General features: G+C 36.4%; 1 protein-coding gene across 4 annotated transcripts in view; it reads left to right on the plus strand.

Annotated features, from left to right (window-relative positions):
* The window catches only part of LOC150102972 (transmembrane channel-like protein 7), a 482,602-nt gene that overhangs the window by 121,975 nt on the left and 336,881 nt on the right, over positions 1-23,746 (plus strand). For all 4 annotated transcript variants that reach the window (XM_090398586.1, XM_090398588.1, XM_090398587.1 and 1 more), the window contains exon 3: positions 13,512-13,631. In XM_090398586.1, the coding sequence (XP_090254712.1) occupies positions 13,512-13,631 (120 nt within the window). The remainder of the gene's footprint in view (positions 1-13,511; positions 13,632-23,746) is intronic.

Raw genomic sequence — 23,746 nt, forward strand, 5'->3', positions numbered from 1 at the left:
AAGCTGGCAACCCTGATCCGCTCGCCAAAGGATAAACTTCACCCTTTAGCACACCCAGGAGTGTATGAAGTTCCATGTGACTGTGACTTGGCCTATTATGGGCAAACAGGAAGATCAGTGAACATCCGCCTGGAAGAACATGAAAGATACATTCGCTACTATTACTATGGCAAGTCGGGACTGGCAGACCACGCCTTGGACACTCCTTCACACAGGATTAGATGGAGGAAAACGAATGTGCTATTTAGGAGTCGTTATAGATCTGAAAGATTATTTTTTGAGTCAGCAATGGCTTTAAAGAATTCTCCAACCTTAACAAATATGGTTGCATTAATTTGCCAAAAATTTGGGAGACGGTTATCCTAAGAAAAACTCCTGGATAACTGTTTTTTTTTTTTTTTTTTTCGTTAGAGTGCACCAAAAATAGGACTTTAGATCTTTTGTCTTTTGCAATTATATTGTTTCACTCACTCACTGTCGCGTTTACATGTGTGTTGTACTCTGATGATGCTGAGTTGAAAATCAGCGAAATATTAGCGTTAATAAAACATCTTTGTTGATAAAAGTGTTTGTGGTGTTGTTAATACCATGAAAAATAAGTCATGAACATCTGCTCTATTCCTCAAATTTGGCCCAACTTTGTATCATTTGCAATTAACCATATATTCTAATTCAAATCTTCTCCAATATCATTAACATACAGGTTAAACAGGAACGGTCCTAAAACAGACCCTTGAGGCACACCACTAGTGACTTTCTTCTTCTGGTATATTGCCCCCCCCCCCCCCCAATACACAACTTGTTGATACCTATGTTAAAGATACCAAGTAATTTTCAACCTGGTTTTACTCCATTTTTTCCAAGTAAGCAAACAGACAAAATGTCAAGTTTGCACCTGCAATTTATGCAAGACTAGCTGATCCCACAGGTAGTGCAAGACCAAGGCAACTCGTGGTAGAGGTGGAGCAAGCTCTGATCACTAATCTTAATATTCCTATCAGACAGCCAATTTCCAATTCAATGCACTAGTCTAAAATTCAATCCCATCCGCTCTAGTTTTAACTATCAACTTATCACACAGCAATCTATCAAAAGCCTTTGCAAAGTCTAAGTATACTACTATATTCCATCTCCCATGTCCAATGCTGCCGTCACATTATTGTAATAATAAGTACATTACTAAAACATGCCCTCCCTTTAGCAAATCCATGCTGTCTATCAAAGATAATACCACTGTTGTCAACCCAATTCTGGATCCCAATTCTCACCAGCCTTTCCAACACTTGAACCACATACCTGACACACATAGATTGGCCTATAATTTGATGCTTGAATTCTGTCACCTCCTTAATGAAGCAGTACAATCTTCCCTTCTTTCCATTCCTTTGGAACTTGACCCAATATAAAACTCATATTAAACAAATATGTCAAGGCAGATGTTAACTCCCTGGCACATTCTTTTAAAATAAGCAGTGATATATCATCAAGTCCCACGGTCTTATTAATATCAAGTTTGCTTAATTCCCCATGTACCTCTTCCTTACTCACAGTCAGTCAGTCAGTCTCTCGTCCTCTTCATACACTGCTCTAAAACTCTTTATGATGTCACATTCACAATGATGAAAGACCTTTATAAACTGCTGAATAAATATCTCAACTATACTGCAGCAGTTGTCCTTATACCATTTTCTCCAATTAATGCGATCCTACCAGAATCATTCCTTTTTTTTTTTTCTTTCCTGCTGGCTACATATTGAAAGAAATCCGTAGGATTTTTTTGGCTTCAACTGTTGCTCATAATGAACTTTTGCTACCCTTACCAACCAAGTCACCCTCCTTGCCTGTTCTCTGTATTCCTCATGGAACTAATTATTAACATTCCTCTTATGCTACCTCCAAAATTTCACACCTATCTTATTTAAACTTCTGAATTCTGGAATTCAAATTCTTGAATATCACCCAAACAACACTGATCTTTCCACCCCACTACTCATTCCATGCTACAGCTACAAGCTGTCCCTTGAGTGTCTTATGATCACCAGGCTTGTAGTTTCGCATATCCTCTTTTCTCACAGAAGTCCTCACGCTGGCAACCACACAGGTAATCACATCATGGCCACTCTTACCAACTGGCGAGAGATTTGACAGCTTATTTATAATCACATCCTCTGATGAGATGACCAAATCCAAGACCCTGAATCCTGGTGAGCCTTCTGTTACATACTGCCTGAGGTAGGTGTCCCTTAAAAACTCAAGAGACTCGTTTTCTTCATTTCTGGTTGCTATTTTTTCATACCGCCATAATTAAAGTCACCCATAATGATTACCCTTTTCCCATTTGCTTGACTAATTTGATTATATTCCTGGTCACCACACCACATTACCAGGTCTATAGCAACATCCAACAAAGTATTTCATTCTATTCACTTGAATCTCTCCTTATATGGACATAATTCTCTTGTTATCATCAATAGCACACCTCCCGTTTTACCCGTTCTATCTTCACGAAATACATCACACCTTTCCATCTCTATTCCTGTCAGGATGTTATCCTTATCCAATAATGTCTCACTTATTCCCACAATTTTTGGGTGAACGAACGCAATGTAGCCATTTCATTGCCCTTGTTTCTGATATTTCTAGCATTCATAAACAAACATAACAAAAACATGAAGGCAGAGAGTGCTAAGAATCTCACTGTGGCTACTAGACCAAGGAACATTAAATGGCAATCTCAGCAATAAAACATTACTAACCAAACTAACAGAGAAATAAAAGAACTAAAACAGGAGATTCCTGGACAATGAGAAGTCAGAAGCAATGTAGAAGAAATTCATTGGATAGAAATATATGATACTACAGAGGATAATGGATAATGAAAGAACCAGCAAGTGTTGCTTTCCATCCTTCAAAAATCTACACTCTCAAGATCACCCAAGTTCACACACCATAATAAGACACACTGACAAAGAAAGTGAAAATCTCTATGATGACAATGTCTGAAAAGTTCTCGACCTTGACCATACATGGCAACACTATTGGCAAGATTTTTTTTTTTCTAAGTTGGTACATCTGTCATAAGTATCCATGTGATGCAAGTCACTCTTCTCCTTTGTATTTCACAATTAAGAAATGGGCTGCCAAGTTTCAAGGTGAAGGACATCCAAAAAGAGTAACAAAACCAGAAACCATTGATCAAGTGCATGATATGGTATTGGATAACCAGCAAGTCAGCAAGTCCAAGTGCATAAAATTGCTGAAACTATAGGCATTTCAAAAGAATGTGTAGGATATGTTTTGAATGAAGAATTGCAAATGAAAAAGCTTTGTGCAAGATGTGTGCCACGCTTGCTTACTACAGATTAAAAATGTACTCGCATGAAAATCTCCGAACAGTGCTTGAAGCATTTTAACAAAAATAAAACTGATTTTGTGCGTTGATTTATTACTATGGATGAGACTTGGATTCACCATTATACACAAGAATCGATTGTTCAGCACCAAAGAAGACAAAGTCGGTTCCAACAGCAGGAAAGATCTTGGCATCAATGTTTTGGGATGCTAAAGGCTTTTTGTTTATTAATTATCTTGAAAAGGGTAAAACAATAACCGGGTAATATTATTCCGATCTTTTAACCAGACAAGATGAAAAAATTCTTGAGAAAAGACCCAGTTGGCAGAAGAAAAAAATTATCTTTCATTAGGACAATACACCTGCCCACAAAGGTATTTTGGCAATGCTAAAATTCAGGGATCTGCACTATGAATTGTTGGAACATCCACCCTATTCCCCAGATTTGGCTCCCTCTGGATTCTATTTCTTCCCAAAACTAAAACTCTTCCTCGCTGGTCAGCGTTTTTTCTTTAAATCAAGAGATGACTGCTGCTGCAGAGAGGTATTTTGCAGATCTTACTGAGAACCACTACAGAGATGGGATATTGGTGCTGGAATAAATGTATTAGTCTTAAGGGAGATTATGTTGAAAAATAAAATAATTTTGAAAGTATAAATCTGTTTTTTCATTTTTAGGCCGAGAACTTTTCAGATCACTCTTGTATAATAAATGTGCAACAAATGAAAACAACAATTCCAAATCATCACGAGGACATGAATATGGACTTCAGATAAGATGTAAGAGATGATAAAGGGACAAAGGGATTCAAAGAAAAACTATTATTATTGTTATGGGCAACTCCAGGAAGTCCTTAGACTCATCGAGGGAGACCCCAAATCATGTTCATCACAACTATTCGACATTCACACAGTATCTATCATACCTTGCCTTAAACTCATTCACTGTCACAGCACCCACCACAGACTCTGGCAGCCCATTCTGCTCATTCACCACTCTAAAAGTAAAGAAACCAGCTCTAACACCCTTACCAACCACACTCTTGCCCAGCTTCCATGGATGTCCCATAGTCCTCCCACAACCAGTCCTGTTCTCAAAAATATCTTCTGAATAAATTTATAGAAACCCTTCAGTAATTTGAATGTCTCAATCATATCTCCCCTCCTCTGCCTATCAACCAATTTCTGCAACCCATAAATCCTCAACCTGTTCTCATAAGGTTCATTCCACAGACCTGCTATCATCTTGGTCACTCGCCTCTGGATCCTTTCAACCTCCTCCCCATCAAGAAGAAACCTAGGTGACCAAATCTGGGCACACTAGTCAAGATGGGGTCTTATCAAGGCTCAATACAGCAGATCAATAACATGCTTGTCTCTGCTCGTCAACTTATTCTTCAGCAACCAAATGATTTGATGAGCTGATTTGGCCACTTTTGCAATGTGCCCCCTAAACTTCAACTCCCTATCCACCAACACTCCTAAATCTCTCGCCTCATCAATTTCCTGGATACAGTTCCACCAATGTGATATACTGCTGCTAATCTTTTCACCCCAAAATACATAACCTTATACTTTGCCACATTAAAATTCACATCCATTTTCCTTAGTCCAGTCTACCAAACTATCCAAATCATACTGCAAAATTTTGACATCATCTGCATTCACTATTGCCCTACCCAACTTTGCATCAACAGCGAACAAATGAACTGTTCCTCTCAGATCTTTTCCTATATCATTAATGAACAAATTAAACAGCAGTGGTCCAAGAATAGATCCTTGTGGTACACCACTGGTCACAGGCCATCGTTTGGACTCTACTCCTGAATAAACCACTCTCTGATATCTCTCTGTCAACCACCCTCCTATCCATCTCACCAACCCTATATCCATCCCCATATGCTGCATTTTACCGATTAGAATTCCATGCGGTATCCTGTCAAAGGCGTTAGGAAGGTCTAGTAGAATCACTGTAAACCCATTACCCTTATCCAGTTCAGCCGTCACTGTTATAATACGTGAGCAAGTTACTGAGGCATGACCAATCCTTCACAGAACCATGCTGTCCCCGATACAGTATCCGATTTTCATCTATCCAATCTTGTATTTTCCTCTTGACTATTTTCTCCAAGACCTTGTTAACGATTCCTGTTATGCTGATTGGCTGGTAATTTTCAACAGGAACCACCTTTATGCAGCCGAACTATTTTCCCCTCTTTCCACCCCATTGGGACTGACCCAGACCCGAGGCTCAAATTAAACAAAATGGTCAAGGGTACCGACAATTCTTTAGCCGCTTCATGTACAACACGAGCTGGTATACCATCCAATCCCACAGATGTATTGACATTAAGGTTCTGTAATAGGCTATTTACCTTTACTTCATTCATCACGATTCCAGTATAAGCTGTTGGTTCTTCCATTCCTGCAATGTCACCACCTGGATGATATACTCTTGCAAAGTGCTCTCTCAGTAATTCCACTATATCGACTGATTCAGTTACCTCCCTACCCTCAGCATTTTTTTAAAATCATTCTGCCATGAACATTTTTCCTTTTACTTGCAACATATTGAAAAAACTGTTTGGGATTCTCTTTAGCCTGCATGCCCAGTTTTCCTTCATAATCCGCTTTTGCTTTTCTTACCACCCTTGTTACCTTTCTGGCCTGAGCTTTATACTGTTCCTGCACCTGCCGGTCACCTTTCTCCTTAAATTCCCTCCACAATTGTTTCTTTTTTTGCAGCTTAATAGTGTTATTCATCCATTTAACCCCTACTTGATTTATTATTCAGACTCTTGGTATACAGCCAAACCATTGCCTCCTGCAAACACTTCTTAACCACCTCCCATGCACTATCAACATCCAGCCCTTGCAGTTTTACATGCCATGGCACTGAGCTAAGCACACTCCTAAGCTTGTCATACTTACCAGCCCGGTAATTCCACATGTATCGTGTCTTAATTGTAAATTCCACTCGTTTAGCCACCTCCCAAGTCATGACTCTATGATCACTCTCACCAATTGGTGGCAACATGGTCATGTTTGTTACAGCCACATTCTCAGATGCGATTACTGGGTCAAGCACTCTCTGCCCCCTAGTATTTTCCATTACATGCTGTCGCAGATAGTTATCCCTTAATAACCGCATAAAATCCAATTCCTTCCTCCCATGTGTCCTCTCCTCTCCAATCAATGTTACCATAATTGAAATCACCCATAATAATTACCCTCCTTCCGCTCATTTCTTCTATTTGCCTATGCATACTATCCCCACCATCTATTCCATCACCTGGTCATTAGCAGCACCCAATTGTATATTTTGTTCTGCTAGCCTCTATCTCACACCAAATAGCCTCAAATCTGCTCTTTTCTCTATCCTGCAGTTCATCTTCTATACTCCTTGGCTGCAACTCATCAGCTATCATCAATAACACTCCCCCCCCTTTTTTTATTCTCCCTGTCACTCCTGAACAAACTATACCTGTCACATTCAATCCCACTAGCTTTATCATCTTCTGTCTGCCATGTTTTGCTAATACTACAACCTGTGATCTGGAAGTGCCAACCAATGCCAAAAACTTCTCCTTCTTGTTCCTAATACTCCTGGCATTAGTGTACATGAAATTGTGTACATTATTATACAAATATAATCATAGAGTCCAAAGACTAAGCACAGAAGATCCACATTAACCCTTATTCACACAATAATGAAAGCACCATCAGATATGACCAGCAAGTTTTGCTCTTTAAACTCATCTCTTTAACTCATTCACTGTTAGTGCACTCACAAGAAATTCTGGCAATCCATTCCACTCATTCAGCACTCCATTCAGAAAATCTACTTCACACACACACATACATACACGTTACCCACACTCTTACACAAATTCCAGGAATGACTGTTCTCTCCCTACTAGTCATGTATTGAAAAATTTCTTTTATGTCAATCTTATAGGATCTCTTTAGTAAGTTTCTATCACGTCCTCTGTCTTCCAACTGTCAAATGAACTCTGCAACCCACACAACTTCTATCTGTTCTTATAGGGTACATTCCACAGACCCATTACAAGCTTGATCACTCATCTCTGAATCCTCTCAACTACCTCCTGATCACCAAGAAAATTAGGTGACCAAATAAGTGTCATAATTACCATTTTTGTAGTCCTACATGCATCCGTTCTCGATTGAGAATTCCATATGTTGAGCAACCTTTCAGTAGAAGAGAGCCTACATGGTCACTTTATGTGACTGGAAGAAGAATTACTACTGTGGTGTTAGATGGATCTCCTGATACTGTTACAAGATCCAACACTATCAAGAAATGCTCTTTAAGATAAATATCCTAAAGTAACTGAAAAAATTCCATTTCTATCTTTTCATGTACCCTTTCCTATTCCTAATCTATATTCCCATAGCTAAAAGGCTCCCCCACAATAACTACTTGACCTGCTCTCATTATGATAATCTACCAATGCATGACATCCATATCAACCTTTGCACTTCTCCAGTGGTCTAGCACTAAACAATATATTTTGTCTGACTGCCTTCTATCTTGCACCAGACAGCTTCAAATGAAACATCTCCCTAATATATATAATCCTCCTTAACTTCTATTTTTGTTCTTTGAAGTTCTTCAATTATTATTTGTAATACCCCTCCTCTTCATGTTCTATTTACTATATTCTTTCTAAAAATATAACAACCCTTATATTCCATCCCTCTAACTATATAATTTTCTGTCAATTTAGTCTTGCTGATGGTAATCATTTTTGGCCAAGTCGAGCTGACCAATGCCAAAAACTCCTCTCCTTTATTTCTCGTGATTATGCCATTCGTGTGAATGCATTTCAACATCCCCTTCAGCCCATAGTTACTCTTGTATTGTCATTACCAACCCATTCAGATTTGAAACCTGCAAAACAGACCAGCCATTTATGATTACTTCTGCACCCACACTCACTTCTACTGAGGATGGCTAGACACATGCTTGACTGTATGCCTCGAATTTACCTATATTTGCACTTCTAACCTCTCAATGAACAATACTGTCTCCAAATACTTAACCTCCAACACTATTCAAATGCAGTCCATCAGAAATGTACAGGTCTTTTGGTCCATCAAATTCACTCTATACATCTATAAATTGCATGCCATACCTCTTACACAATCTTCTACCGACTCATTAGTAATCACCTACCCTTATTATCATACCAAGGCAGTAGACTGACAATCTTGACTTACTCACTTTTCATTTTTTCTTCTTTCAACTCCTCTCTCATTATATATGTCATCTTTCAAATCATTCATTCCTGAAAAAACTGTTTCACTTCTCCCTTCTGCCAACTAACACCCTTGATCTTCACATCTGAGAAGCATGTTTTTGTCACATTTTCTTTAAGTACACCTCTTCTTTACTACATAATGGGTTCTTTTATTCAAGAAAAATCATATTGCATGGATCATATTGAAAATCACATTTTCAATGTTAATTAACATTGAAATTAATTAGCATTAATAAATTAATATTGAAAATGCACAAATGGAAGAGCCAGTGCATGATTTTATCCTCAGCAAGACAAAAAATATAATTTGGGACTGCAAAATTATCAGTGCAACAGTGGAAATGACCACTATATAATAACAACAAGATTCAATATCTAACAGATAAGCTTAGGCGTTGATGGTTATTCATGACTTATTTTTCACAGTATTAACAACACCACAAACACTTTTATCAACAAAGTTGTTTTATTAACGCTAATATTTCGCTGATTTTCAACTCGGCATCATCAGAGCACAACACACATGTAAACGCGACAGTGAGTGAGTGAAACAATATAATTGCAAAAGACAAAAGATCTAAAGTCCTATTTTTGGTGCCCTCTAACGAAAAAAAAAAAAAAAGCAGTTATCCAGGAGTTTTTCTTAGGATAACCATCTCCCAAATTTTTGGCAAATTAATGCAACCATATTTGTTAAGGTTGGGAGAATTCTTTAAAGCCATTGCTGACTCAAATAATCTCAAATTCTCTTAAATAATCTTAAATTAGCCAGAGAGCAGATGTTGTTTTCACTCAGTGCCATTCACTCAGTCCATTCAAGAACACTTGAATGGACTGAGTGAATGGCACACAACTGAGGATACTAGTTGAGTGTTGCAAAATATAAAGTTTTAAAATTTAGAAAACAAAGACGGGATGTAGAATTTGCTCTTGGTGGGGATATATTGTTGGAGGTGGAGGAAATAGATGTTGGGGTGATGGTGGATAAGGATCTATAATTTAGAGGACACATTGCCAGGATTGTGAGTTTTGGGTTGGCAAATAAGTTTGGTTGGTTTTTCAGAGTGGAATGAAACACATTTTATTTAATATATATAATACATACTAGTCAGTTATATATTGAACTTCTTTATCAATGACCTCTTGCCATATGTCCACCAACTTCATTATCCCGCGTTCATAAAACACATGAGGTTTACTGGCGAAAAACTGATCCAGGTGTCTTTTGACAGTCTCCTCATTAGCGAAGGTTTTCCCATTCATAGAATTCTGCAACGATTGGAATAAGTGGTAATCAGAAGGTGCCAGATCCGGTGAATACGGAGGATGCAGCAAAACATCCCAGCCAAGAAGTAACAATTTACTCCTGGTTGTTCATGATGTGTAGGGAGTCTGGCGTTGTCACGATGAAAGACGACTCCTTTCCGATTTGCCAATTCAGGACGTTTTGTGCTAATTGCACAGGCCAGTCGCGTTAACTGTGAGCAATAGACAGTTGAATCAATCATTCTACCTGGCGGTACCTCGTAGTGGACAACACCTTTATAATCCCACCACACACACACACACACGCACACACACAGAGCATGATCTTCTTTGGGTGCAATCCTGCTTTCAAGGTTGTTTGCTGCAGTTTGCCCTTGTGATCCCATGATCTTTTACATACCATGATCCTTTTTCATCTCCCATAATTATCCGCTTCAAAAATTGGTCGTTTTCTTGGCGACGTCGCAGTGAATCACAGATGGATATGCAATTTATGCGGCACCCAAACATTGAGTTTTGAAATATATCCTAGTTTGTGCAAATGGTTTTCAATGCTTATATGGGATATGTTCAGTACTGCAGCAATCTCCCGCACTGTTTGTGATGAATTTTTGACGATATCCTTCACAACACTTCGGATCAACCTCGGTCGGGCGACCGGAGGGAGGCGCATCACTGACGTCGAAATCTCCAGAACAGAACCATCCCCATTTACACTGCATATTTTTTTATGGACCTCTGCAGCTTGTATGCCTTTTTTGAAATAAAAAAGCAAAATATGTGGGTAATGTATGTTATTTCCTTCCACACATGCAACTGAAGTAGGCCGAATGAAAATTCACTGAAAGGTTATGTGAAATATCGCCTTTCAACTGCGCAATAGAGTTGCTCGGTAGTGCAACAATAGCGACAGGCGAAGTACCATAAACTTTGACTAACGCATAAACCAGACAAACTTATTTGCCAACCCAATACAACACAGCAAATTCTGGCAATGATTCAGACGACGCTGACTTGTAGACATAAGGAGATTCTGGTTCCATTGTATAAGGCTCTGATTAGGCCACATATGGATTACTATGCACAGATTTGTTACCTGGTTTTCAAAAGGATGAAGAGATGTTAGAGAGTGTTTAGTGACAATTGACATGAATAGTTTCTGATCTCTGGAATGCTGAATATGAAAAAAGGTTGAGACGATGCAATTTGCAGAGTCTATTGGATATGAGGAAGATGGGTGATATAATAGAGTCATACAAGTTGGTACAGGGTTGTTATAGTATTATTGTTGAAGAGGTTTTCATAAAATAGTGGGAGATTGGGGGGAGAACAAGAGGTCATTCCTGGAAGCTGTATAAAGATTGTGTAAGCAAGAGAGTGAGAAGCAGGTTTTTTTTGCATACACAGAGCTCATCATTGTATGATGACCTATGTGCATAACAAAAGGGACCTCCTACATTAGTCTGTGACTCCATGGAGTCTTAATAAATAATAATGTTTAAGTGGTTGCAGCAATAGGCTGTAATGGTTAGGGTTCCTCCAAAGAGTAAGGATATTTTATTCTTGGCCATTTCATCTGGGAATGTTGGGCTATGATACCTAGTGTAGGTATCATAGCCCAACTACATGTGGCATGATACCTACACTAGGTATCATGCCACATGATAAATAATAATAAATAATTATTATTATTTATTATACAATTACATAATAATATTAATTAAATGTTTGCTCTATGGGGATTTCGCACAATAAAACTGTTTATAAGCTCTTCTAAATTTAAATTATAAGGTATGTCCGTCTCTATCGATATAGTTGCTAGACCAGCCAATCTTTCTTGGGTCATTACTGTTTGCAAATAATTTTTAATCAGTTTAAGCGTGGAAAAACTTCTTTCCGCACTTGCTACGCTAACGGGAATTGTTAGCATAGCGACAGCACCTACCGCAGTATGGCTGAACAAGTGCCCTTATTAAGTCGCGCCGTGAGGCAGGCTGCCTCTATGCTACCCTGTCGATGGTACTGGATTTGCTATGAAGTTTCTGAAGGTTTTTCATTCCTCAACTGTTTTTATGAAAAACACACATCAACAGATTAATTCTTTATCCCTAATTATTTACTCACACACAGAATTCCTGTTACAAGAAGTTAAAAGATGCACCAATTGTTTACATGTGTTACAAGTGTGCAACTAATTGTAACCTGTAAATTAATATTGTTTAATAATTTGATACATGTGCAGATTTTTGTATCATTTCCTGTTAACCTTACTATTTTGTGGGTCCTTTACTAGATTTTTTATTTTATTTTACTTTGTAAACAAATTTTATTGTACCCACTTAATGAATACCAAAAATTGGCCACTACTGATTGCTTTTTATTTAATTACAAAATTGGTAATTATTAAACATCTTTTACTCAAGACTAAATTTTTTTTATTTTATTCTGAACATCAAAAACCTGGAAATAATTTTAGACGTTATACGTTTTGATTTTTATTCATATAACGTAATAAGATCTTCATGCTAATGTGTGCAGGTATCATAAAACAAACAGTCTAACTAAGGAACCCAAATCTTCAGAATTTTCTGTCAGTTTGAAGTCATGCACTTTTCCCATTGGGTATTGTCCTTAAGGAGACATTAAATGACTTTTGTTTAACATCTGTTTTCTTTACCTTATATGTTAGATCTGCACTGTGTATTTTAACTACACATGGTTCATTGGTATTGAACCATACCAATGAACCATGTAGTGCCTGCAGTTGCTTCACTAAATTTATAATTTTATTGGTTGGCTCTTATTACATTCATTGTGATAAAAGTGGGGAGGGAAAAGCATATTATATATAAGGAAAAATATTCCTCATCTCTGAAGGAATTCACATCGAGTGCTGGACATCATGGAAGTGCCATAAATAAAAATTAAAGGAATCTATGTGTATGAATGAGTTTGTTTGTTTGTTTGTTTGTTAGCATATGAGAGTATCCAAGATACCATATTAGCATTTGGGTCGATTTGCATGAGGTATTGGTGAGAACTTACTACTTCCTAGCTTGGGAGTAGTGCAGGCTACTATCATTCTCTGAAGTATTCTATGCCTGTAGATATATAGTATATGTGGTCACAGGCTGGTTTGCCTGTATTGAGGGATGAAAAACCCTACACTTCCATATGAGACTGTCTAACTCACCTTTAGTCAAAAAAATCAGATAAAAATTCATCGTGTCAGGTCTTTCTGACCAGAGGATTTCATCTCTACTTACTAAGTTACCTACAAATCTACTTACTAAGTAGATCTGTAGCCAACACTGGATCCTATGAATAAGTTTATATGTTATTGCAATTTAGTTATGATTTCTAATAGCCATATCAGTATTTAGAATAAATATTATAAATGTATTATTGTTATTCAGTAACAATGAAATTTAACGAATGAACCATACCAAAAATTTCTGATATTCCTGTATTTTGCACATACATATTCACACACAGGAAAAAATAGATAAATAAAAATAATAATAATAATAATATATATATATATATATATATATATATATCAAAGAATTTTATTGTGTTTTTTTTTATTTTCTTCCATCTTATAATAGATCAAAATAAAGATCAGTGTACTGAGTTAGACCAAGATCCAAGTGAAATAAGCAGGAAATTATCTCAAGAACATAAATCTTCAACAGAGCTTCTTAAACAACTGCCTAGTAAACAAATAGGTATTTGGATTTTTTTTTTCTTTCCTGAAATTAGTTTCATGATAAGAGACTTAAAAATTCATAGATAGTGATAAAGAAAAAAAAAGCTTTTGATTTGTCACGATATTCAAAGATAGTCATTCAAAGATAGAAATTAAATTATATTTAATTTAATTTCTTTTGTATTAAGTATTATTATTTATTTGTGAGGGTTACAAGATAGGCAATTATGATTAACTTAGGAGCCAATTTAGAACAATATAATATATAGGAAATCTTGAAGGAAGAAAGAATGGTAGATTAGGAAATATTTCACAGTAGGGACATATTATGTATTTATAATTATATATAATTAATTAATAACTGGCAAACTAAGGAGGAGGAATTATAGAGGCAAAAGAGGTTATGATAATGTAAAGAGTCAGATGAAGAGCAGTTGTACCAGAAATATAATGTCTCAGTCTAAGACAGTGATCTGTATAGTGAGGAAGGAGAATCTGAATGAGGATCTGGAATTCAGAAGTTTAAATAAGATAGGTGTGAAATGGATGAATTTTGGAGGTAGCATAAGAGGAATGTTAATAATTAGTTCCATGAGGAATACAGAGAACAGGTAAGGAGGGTGACTCGGTTGGTAAGGGTAGCAAAAGTTCATTATGAGCAACAGTTGAAGCCAAAAAAAATCCTAGGGATTTCTTTCAATATGTAGCCAGCAGAAAAAAAAAAAAGGAATGATTTTGGTAGGATCGCATTAATTGGAGAAAATGGTATAAGGACAACTGCTGCAGTATAGTTGAGATATTTATTCAGCAGTTTATAAAGGTCTTTCATCATTGTGAATGTGACATCATAAAGAGTTTTAGAACAGTGGATGAAGAGGATGAGAGACTGACTGACTGACTGATTGTGAGTAAGGAAGAGGTACATGGGGAATTAAGCAAACTTGATATTAATAAGACCGTGGGACTTGATGATATATCACTGCTTATTTTAAAAGAATGTGCCAGGGAGTTAACATCTGCCTTGACATATTTGTTTAATATGAGTTTTACATTGGGTCAAGTTCCAAAGGAATTGAAAGAAGGCAAGATTGTACTGCTTCATTAAGGAGGTGACAGAATTCGAGCATCAAATTATAGGCCAATCTATGTGTGTCAGGTATGTAGTTCAAGTGTTGGAAAGGCTGGTGAGAATTGGGATCCAGAATTTGAAATTACATCTATTGCAAGATAATTTATTTATTGAAAAATAAACACATACATTTACATATACATACAAAACAATATCTCTATTTTTAATGGCTATGTTGTTGTTGTTTATTCATAATAATAACTTTTGAAGCAAGGTTCCTTTTTTGAAAGAGCCACGCCTAAGTCGTCACTTGCATTGAAGCGATTTCTGGCTTTTGTTTTTATGTGCAAAAGTGATGAAAATCCCATTTCACACAGGTAGCAAATGTTGGCAAATGGTAAAAGTGTCTGTAATGCTGCTTTTGCCAGCTGTGGATAAGGTTCTAACTGTGTACACCAGAATTGTTCTAAGTCCAGTTTTTCAAATTCCATTTGAATATGTGAATTGGCTCATACTTCAATAAGATCATCTTTTATTAAATAGCTGTCGTCCATCGAATCTGGGTCAAAATTTAGAAACTTCTCTTGCACCCCCCCCAGGGGTGCACACACCCCAGGTTAAGAACCACTGCTCTAGAAGAACAAGATGGTTGGGTGACTGGTGCAGTGACATATTAGAACTGTTTGATTATCACTTGATCAGATATTCATTTTGGTGAAAGGTTTTATTCTTGTAGGGATAGGAAGGGTTCAGATATTGAAAGGAAATATATTTAGATAATAAAGTACGCTGGATGTCAACAAAGCATTAAGCTGAATGAGATTTTGCTGTGTTTGGTTTATGGAAATGTACTAAGAAACTTATAGTACCATTGACCTGGTTGCCACTGAAAGTCTTGTAACTGGTGGTCCCTAAGGAATGAAAGGAAGCTAAGACACCACCACCCTCATCATAAGGGAGCAATAAAATTGAAAATTTCCAACTGTATACTAGCATATTGTATGTGTGGCTGTTTTGATTTTGGAAGAATAATTTTTAAAGGCTCACATACAGAATTCAGCAAATCAGGATGATGTTATTTGTTAAAAGATGCTCTTGTTTCAGCAATATAGTCACATTTTATAATATAGTAATAACAGTAGTTAATGAGGGCAGTGCATGTACTTTGTGCTTTCTGGAATTTGTCACAAGTATTTGTTAGGTTCATGTTAGGTTGTCCTATTACATGACGATGTTTAAGTTGCATTGAATGGGTTTGAATATTACATTAGTCGACTGAATTGGCAATCGATTGACAGATATCAAAAGTTTGTATGCTCTCTGTACATAATTCAAATATTCTGCATTGTTACCTTGTTTATAGTAAATGTATTAATTGCCTTGTTTGTTTGTAATCATAAGAGTTATGCTTTAAGGCAGTGGTTCCCAAGCTATATGCAACAGCACACAATTTATGCGTATTATTTTTTCAAATTATGAAGTTGTTAGGACACAAATACTCGTTAAGTAGCTTGGGCCTAGCTACTTAATAAATAGAGCTGTTATGTACTTCTTTTGGCCTAGGGGATGCCGTGAAAAAAATTACTGAGACACTAGGATGCCATCAGCTGAGGAAGTTTGGTAACCTTTGCTGTGAGGTAATTATACTGTATGAGAAATGAAATTTATTGATTTCTTTGTTATGCATTTTATAATTACGATGGAGGAGGTCTGAAAAGTTCTGATAAACACCTAGAACAAAAATAATATTAAAGCAGCTGATATAACCACAAGAAAGAACATACAAGGATATAAGAACATAAGTTACCTTCATAACTCTGCTACTAGTATGTTCTTTCTTGTCGTTATGTCAGTTGCTTTAATATCATTTTTGTTCTAGGTGTTTATCAGAACTTTTCAGATCCCCCCCCCCCTTGTATAACCAATGTTATGTTTTCATTAATATGTGATAAATTAAAAAATATATATTGTTAGTGTGTTCAGGCTAGCAACAATGTTTTATAAAAGGAACATGAAAAGACTGATTGAATTTAACAATTGTTTACTTGTAGTATGAAGTAATATGAAGATATTAACTTGAAAAGAATTATCAAAATTTATAACTTGCATTTGTAATTGGATGTATCCACGTGCTTCCATTCATTGAATTCAGTTCAATTCCTTATAAAAAGAAAAAAAGAATTACGTGTTTTAAATATATGATTATAGTCTCAAATAGAGAGCACTTGAACTATTTACTGTAAATATTTACGTTACACTACCGGTATAAACCAGAAGAATTAGATTTCCTGGAATGAAGCATGTGTGAAATGGAAGAACAAGTTTTGTTGTAAATAAAGAGAATACTTGAAATTGGTGCTTGGCATTAAGTTGAGAGACAGTAAAGGAGAAAGTAAATGGAATTTTTTTATGTTAAACAAAAAAAAAAAAAAAAAACCTACAGTGATTGACATTGTTTTGCTAGATATCCATAGTGAAAATTATGTTTTATTGTCATATCTTAAAAACACTGGGGAGTTCTTTCATTGCTTGAACTCACTGACCATTGCATTGCCTGATAGAATGATGCATTGGTCAGTGAGTTCAAGGAGCACGAATAGTCAGTGAGTTCAAGGAGTGGTATGATGGACTTTGTGTTTTCTAGGATAGGCCTCCCATGATGAGTCTGAGTCTTTTAACTCCATGGAGGTCCTGAATTCTGTTTTAAGGTTTCAGTATAAGAATTAAAGTTTGAAACACCTATTAAGCCAGTGAAATTTATTCAATACACTAATTAAAGGCGAATGCAGAATATTGGCTACATATAGAGTTCATTGTCCTTTAAATAGTGCAAGCCAGTTTTTGTTAGCTTGTGTGGTTAGTGTATTTCTTCTCCAGTCAGTAAGCTATGGGTTTAAATCATGCCGAATGCATGGATTATTATTATTATTACTCGAAGACCGCTGTGGAGTCAAAGACTCATTTAGGAGGTTCTTTTGTCATACAACTCATCATGCCGTGCCTTAAACACACTCAAATTTTCTGCAGACACCACACTCTCAGGAAAGGCATTCCAATCATTCACAACTTTGCATGAATAAAACATACTTCTCACTCCATAATAAATTTAATTTAATCCTTTATCCAAGTGTAAGCAAACAAAGTTTGCGCCTGAAGTATCTTTAGGACTGAGGCAACTCATGGTAAAGGTGGACCAAGTTCTCATCATTACTTGTCTTAGCATCTCCCATAATGCAAACCACATCTCCTTGTAGACATGTATAATGCTATGCATTAAGGGAAGGGCCACTATCTATCCAGACCGGTTTTGACCTTTATTGATGTCTCGTCAATGGGAGCCAGAGGTGGTGATACTAAAGTGGAAGCAATGGAGAAATCATATTTACCTATATGAGTTGCCAAAAGGTGTCTCACCTTATTATTAAATTACTCTGGATTTAGAGAAAGATGTTGGAAGTTTTTTCCCACTTGGTTAGACTATAATAAATTTAGTTTACGAGTGGCCCTTCCCTTAATGCATAGCATTATACATGTCTGCAAGGAGATGTGCTTTGCATTATGGGAGATACTAAGACAAGTAGTGATGAGAGCTTGGTCCACCTTTACCACGAGTTGCTTCAGGCACAAACTTTGTTTGCTTACACTTGGATAAAGGATTAAACTAAATTTATTATAGTCTAACCAAGTGGGAAAAACTTCCAAAAAGCTTCTTCTCACTCCCTTGTTTACACCCTCCTCATACAGCTTATAGGGATGACCTCTTGTTCTCCCCTGATCTCCCACTGTTTTCTGTAAAATTTCTTCAACATTCATCCTATGATAACTCCTGACTAACTTGTAGACCTTTTCCTCAAATACTAGACTCTGTAGATTGCATCTTCTCAACCTTATATTTGACATTTCAGAGATCAGAAACTACTTTAGTCAGTTGCCTCTGAACCCTTTCCAACATCACTTTGTCCTTTTGAAAACCAGGTGAACAAATCTGTGAATCGTAGTCCATGTGTGGCCTAATCAGAGCTGTATACAATGAAATAAGAATCTTCTTACTTCTACAAGGTCAGTTTCCTCTGGTCATTCCCAGAATTCATTGTGTTGTCCTCACAATTTTGGCAATGTGTCCCTTAAATTTTATATCCTTATCCACCATCACTCCAAGATCTCGTATTTCTTCCACCAAGCATAAATTCTACATCCCATCTTTGTTTTTCAAATTTTAAAACATTATATTTTGACAGTCAACTGAAATCCCCACTCTTTTGCCCATTTACTCAGTCTATTCAAGTCGTCTTGTAAGGCCACAACATCTGCTCTACTCTTCATATTTTATCCCAACTTTGCAACACATTAAACAGCAATGGCCCCAGGATATTGCTTCCCCAATACACAGCTTGCTGATACCTGTCAGATAACCAATCTCTGATCCACTGCACTAATCTGATATCCAACCCCATCTGCTCTACTTTGATTATCAACTTATCATGTGGTAATCTATCAAAAGCCTTTGCAAAATCTAAGTATACTACTGTGTATCCCTCTCTTGCTACCCTTACCAACCAAGTCACCCTCCTTGCTTGTTCTTTGTAATTCTCATGGAATTGATTATTACCACTTTTCTTATATTGCCTTCATAATGCCTTTTTCCTCTGTATCGCATGCATAATCTCTTCATTCATCCATTTCAAACCTTCCTTATTTTATCCTTCTGACCTTTGGAATACATTTAGATATTGCTTCTACTAGACAGTTCTTGAATATCCCCCAGGCTGCATTAATCTCTTTTTCAACTAACTCCCCATTCCATGCTTCACCTGCAAGCTGTTTCCTGAGCTCCTCATAATCACCAGCCTGGTAGTTGATTGTAGTTGCACATATACACTTTCCTCACAGAGGGTCTCACACCTGTGGCAATCATCCAGGTAATCACCTCATGATCACTCTCACTGACTGGAGAGTGATTTGGCACTTCATTTATAATTACATCCTCTGATGAGATAATCAAATCCACGACCCTCAATCCTCAAATGCCTTCTGTTACATACTGCCTGAGGTAGTTGACCCTCAAAAACTCAAGAAACTCATTTTCTTTACTTTCGATTGCTTTCTCTTCATCCCATTTTGCAAGTGTGGTCTAAAACATTCTCAGCCTAGCAATGAAAAAACGAATTTATAATTTCAAAATTATTTTTATTTTTACATAATCTCCCTCAAGACTAAGACATTTATTCCAGCGATGATCCAGCGCCATTATCCTGTCCCTGTAGTGGTTCTCAGTAAGATCTGCAAAATATTGGTCTACAGTTGCAATCTTGATTCGAAGAAAATTCGAACAAAATGCCTTTAGCATCCCAAAACATTGATGCCATGACCTTTCCTGCTGATGGAACCAACTTTGTCTTCTTTGCCGCCGAACAATCCGCTTCTGTCCACTGTTTTGATTGCTGTTTGGATTCTGGTGTGTAATAGTAATCCATATCTCATCCATAGTAATAAATCTACTCTCAAAATCAGTTTTATTCTTGTTAAAATGCTCCAAGCATTGTTCAGAGATTTTTATGTGTTTTTGATCTGCTGTGAGCAACCTACACATTCTTTTGAAATGCCTATAGTCTCAGCAATTTCACGTGCTTTGACTTGCTGGTCATTCAATACCACATCTTGCAACACTTTTTGGATGTCCTTTACGTGGATCATCTTCAAGGCTAGCATGGCCATGTTTAAACTCGGCAGCCCATTTCTTAATTGTCGAAAATGAAGCAGAAGCGTGCCTATAAACTTTTATGAACTTCGAATGAATTTCTTTTGTCGTTAAACCTTCTTTTACAAAGAATTTTATAACTGCATGATACTCAATTTTCAAGGGATACAGACAACACTTTTGCTTCAGACAGCTGTATAAAACAAACTACTTGATAGAATGACTTGCAATTTCACATGGATGCTTATGACAGAACTTAGGGAAAAAAAAAAAATCTTCTCGATAGTGTTGCCATCTATGGTTGGGGCCAAGAACTTTTCAGACCACCCTTGTATGTTGCGTAATTAAAATTGCTCATAATGATCACCTTTTTCTTATTTCCTTAGCTAATTTGATTATATATTTTATGGTCACTACATCCACATTACCAGGTCTATAACGATGTCCGACTAAGTATTTCATTCTGTTCACCTCTATCTCATGCCATACTGCCTCAAAACCACTGCACTATTTCCCTCTTGCATCTCTATCTTGGATGTACATAATTCTTTCTCAATAGCACCCCCCCCCTCCCCTTTTTACTCTTTCCATATTCATGAAAGAAATCATGCCCTTCTGTCTCTATTCGTGTTAGGATGTCATTTTCATCCAAACACATCTCATTTATTCCAACAATTCTTAGGTGAAGAGACTCATTAATGCAACCATTTCATTTGCCTTATTTCTTACACTTCTAGCATTTGTATACAACATAGCAGCTCATTTCTGGATATTTGCAAGTTTCACTGATACAACTTATGTGACTTCTCCATGCTTAACTCGAGCTATTTCTTTTTTCTCTTCTTCATTTTAGAACCTTTCAAAGCCAACTTTTTTCTCTTGGTCCCAGGTCATCCCTTTCCCTTTTTTGTCTTCACATGCATTCACATCCTCTTGGAGTTGCTATGTTTGTATACAAACATAGCAGTTGATTTCTGGATATATTGCAAGTTTCACTAATACCACTTATTAGATGGGACTTCTTCATGCTTAACTTGAGCTGTTTCTTTTTTCTCTTTATTCATCTTAGAACCTTTCAAATCCAACTTTTTTCTCTTGGTCCCGGGTCATCCCCTTCCCTTTACCCATTCACATGCCGTCATGCATTCACATCCTCTTGGAGCATGAACCTTTCTCATGCTGTGTTTCCCCTGTCCATCCTGAGCCTCCCCATTTCCCTGTTTGTCTTGCACATTTTGTTTTCTCATTCTCCATACTCATGCTATTCACTTGTTGATTTATAACAACACTTCAATATCTCCTTTCTTACTCTCCTACTCTTTCACATTGTTTCTTACTTGATCAGATTCATTATCTGCACTCATTTTTCTACCTTCCAGCAGCAGCAGCAATCTCTCTAAGCGACTTTCTATTAAAACCATTCAAATGCAGTCCATCACTCTTATATCACTCTCAGTTCAGTTCATTCTTCAGACTCATTCCACACATTAACAAACTGCATTTTTTCTCCTCACACGTTTCCACTAACATATCATTCACAATCTTCACTCTCTGCCTCATTTCATCACTGTCATACCTGGGCAACAGACTGACTATCTTTCTTATCACACTATTATCTTTTATCTGTCTCAATAAACCTCCTGATATCCAATATGATGTGTTCTTTGTTTCCCAGTCAAGTCATCCTCTTGTCCATCGCACCTTTAATAATTGAATTCCCTTCCAATGCCACTCATGGATCTTTCATTACCTCTTTCATGCCGGTATTATTTGTTTTTATCATTTTCACTCTTCCATACATATCTCAAATTCTCTTAACTTCACTCTGCATCTGTTTCATCCCTTGCCTCATCTTAACCAACTCAACTTTCCAATCTTGCATCACATTTTCATTCTCATTCACTCTTTCAATTTTGTTGCCAGTCATACACACTTGTTGACAGTCAATGCCTCTCTCCACCATACCTTTAATTGCACTCTGTTTTTCAACTTCTGGAGCAGTAAAAACACTCTTACTCAGTTTCCATCATCTGTTAAGTTTATCAGATTGCTTGTTTGCTTTTTCAAAACTTCTTTACCATTTTTTTGTTGCTCTCTTTTATATCAGACAAGCACTCATCTTCCTCATGGCATTCTCACTACTAACACTTTTAGTTACCAATCTATTACCAGTATGATTATGGAAGTGACCATATGATGTCTTTTGATATGAAATGTGAATAACTAATTAATATTACAAACCAAGGAACTTCAATGCCAAAAATTATATTCTCATAAACTTGCTAATAAATTTTTGAAACTTTGAGTTTCTTTCTATATTTCGCTATAAAATATGGTTGTTTCCATAATATTCTCTAATTCAGTATAATAAATCTCCTTTAAAATTTAGAGTAAAAATTTATTTAAGAAAAAAAACAACACAGCATAAAAATCAGAAAAAAATATTGCACAAATAACAAAATGATAACAGAATTTTTATTTTAAATTGTTAAATGTGAATATAGAGAATTACGGTTTTATTAATCAAAATGAATTTGCGATAAATTATTCTTCATTTTTGGGAGTAGTCTATATGTGTTTCTTCATAAATATTTCTAGCTTCTAATGAAATGTTTTCAGTGAATACACTGGTATCTGATGCCAAAAGAAGTTTCTCTGAGAAATTGTATTGCTGAATAAGTTTATTCATTAGTCTTGGAAATCCTTTTTTATTTGAATAATTGAGATGGCTAGCATCCAATGCAATCATTTCACCCATTTCATATGCTACTTTTTCTTGATTATGGTTTGATATTTCAATTTCATTTTGTTTTACAAATTCATTGCTACTGGGGTTGTGTTTTACACGATTAATCATACTCCCTTTTCCTGTATTACCCAAGCATTTTATTATTATTATTATTATTATTATTATTATTATTATTATTATGGATAACTCCAAGGAGTCATTAGACTCATTAAGGAAGGCCCTAAACATCATGTCAAGAACTATTCAACATTTGAGCAATATCTATCATACTTTGCTTTGAACTCATTCTCATTCACTGTAATGGCACCCCCAACAGACTGGCAACCTATTCCACTAGAATTCACTACTCTCCAAGCAAAAAACCTAGACTAAACACCGTTGCTAACTACACTCTTACTCAGTTTCTATGGATGGCCCCTAGTTCTCCCACCACCAGACCTGTTTCGAAAAATTTCCTCTGGATTAATCTTGTAAAAAAAAACTCTATAGTAATTTGTATGTCTCAATCGTATCACTCCTTTTCTGTCTGTCAACCAGTTTCTGTAACCCAGAAGTCTTCAACCTGTTCTCGTAAGATTCATTCCATAGACCTGTTACCATCTTTTTGGTCACTCCCCT

This window comes from Typopeltis vanoorti, chromosome 9 (genome assembly GCF_054136105.1).
Source record: "Typopeltis vanoorti isolate ZY-2024b chromosome 9, IOZ_Tvanoo_1.0, whole genome shotgun sequence".
NCBI lineage: Eukaryota > Metazoa > Arthropoda > Arachnida > Uropygi > Thelyphonidae > Typopeltis > Typopeltis vanoorti.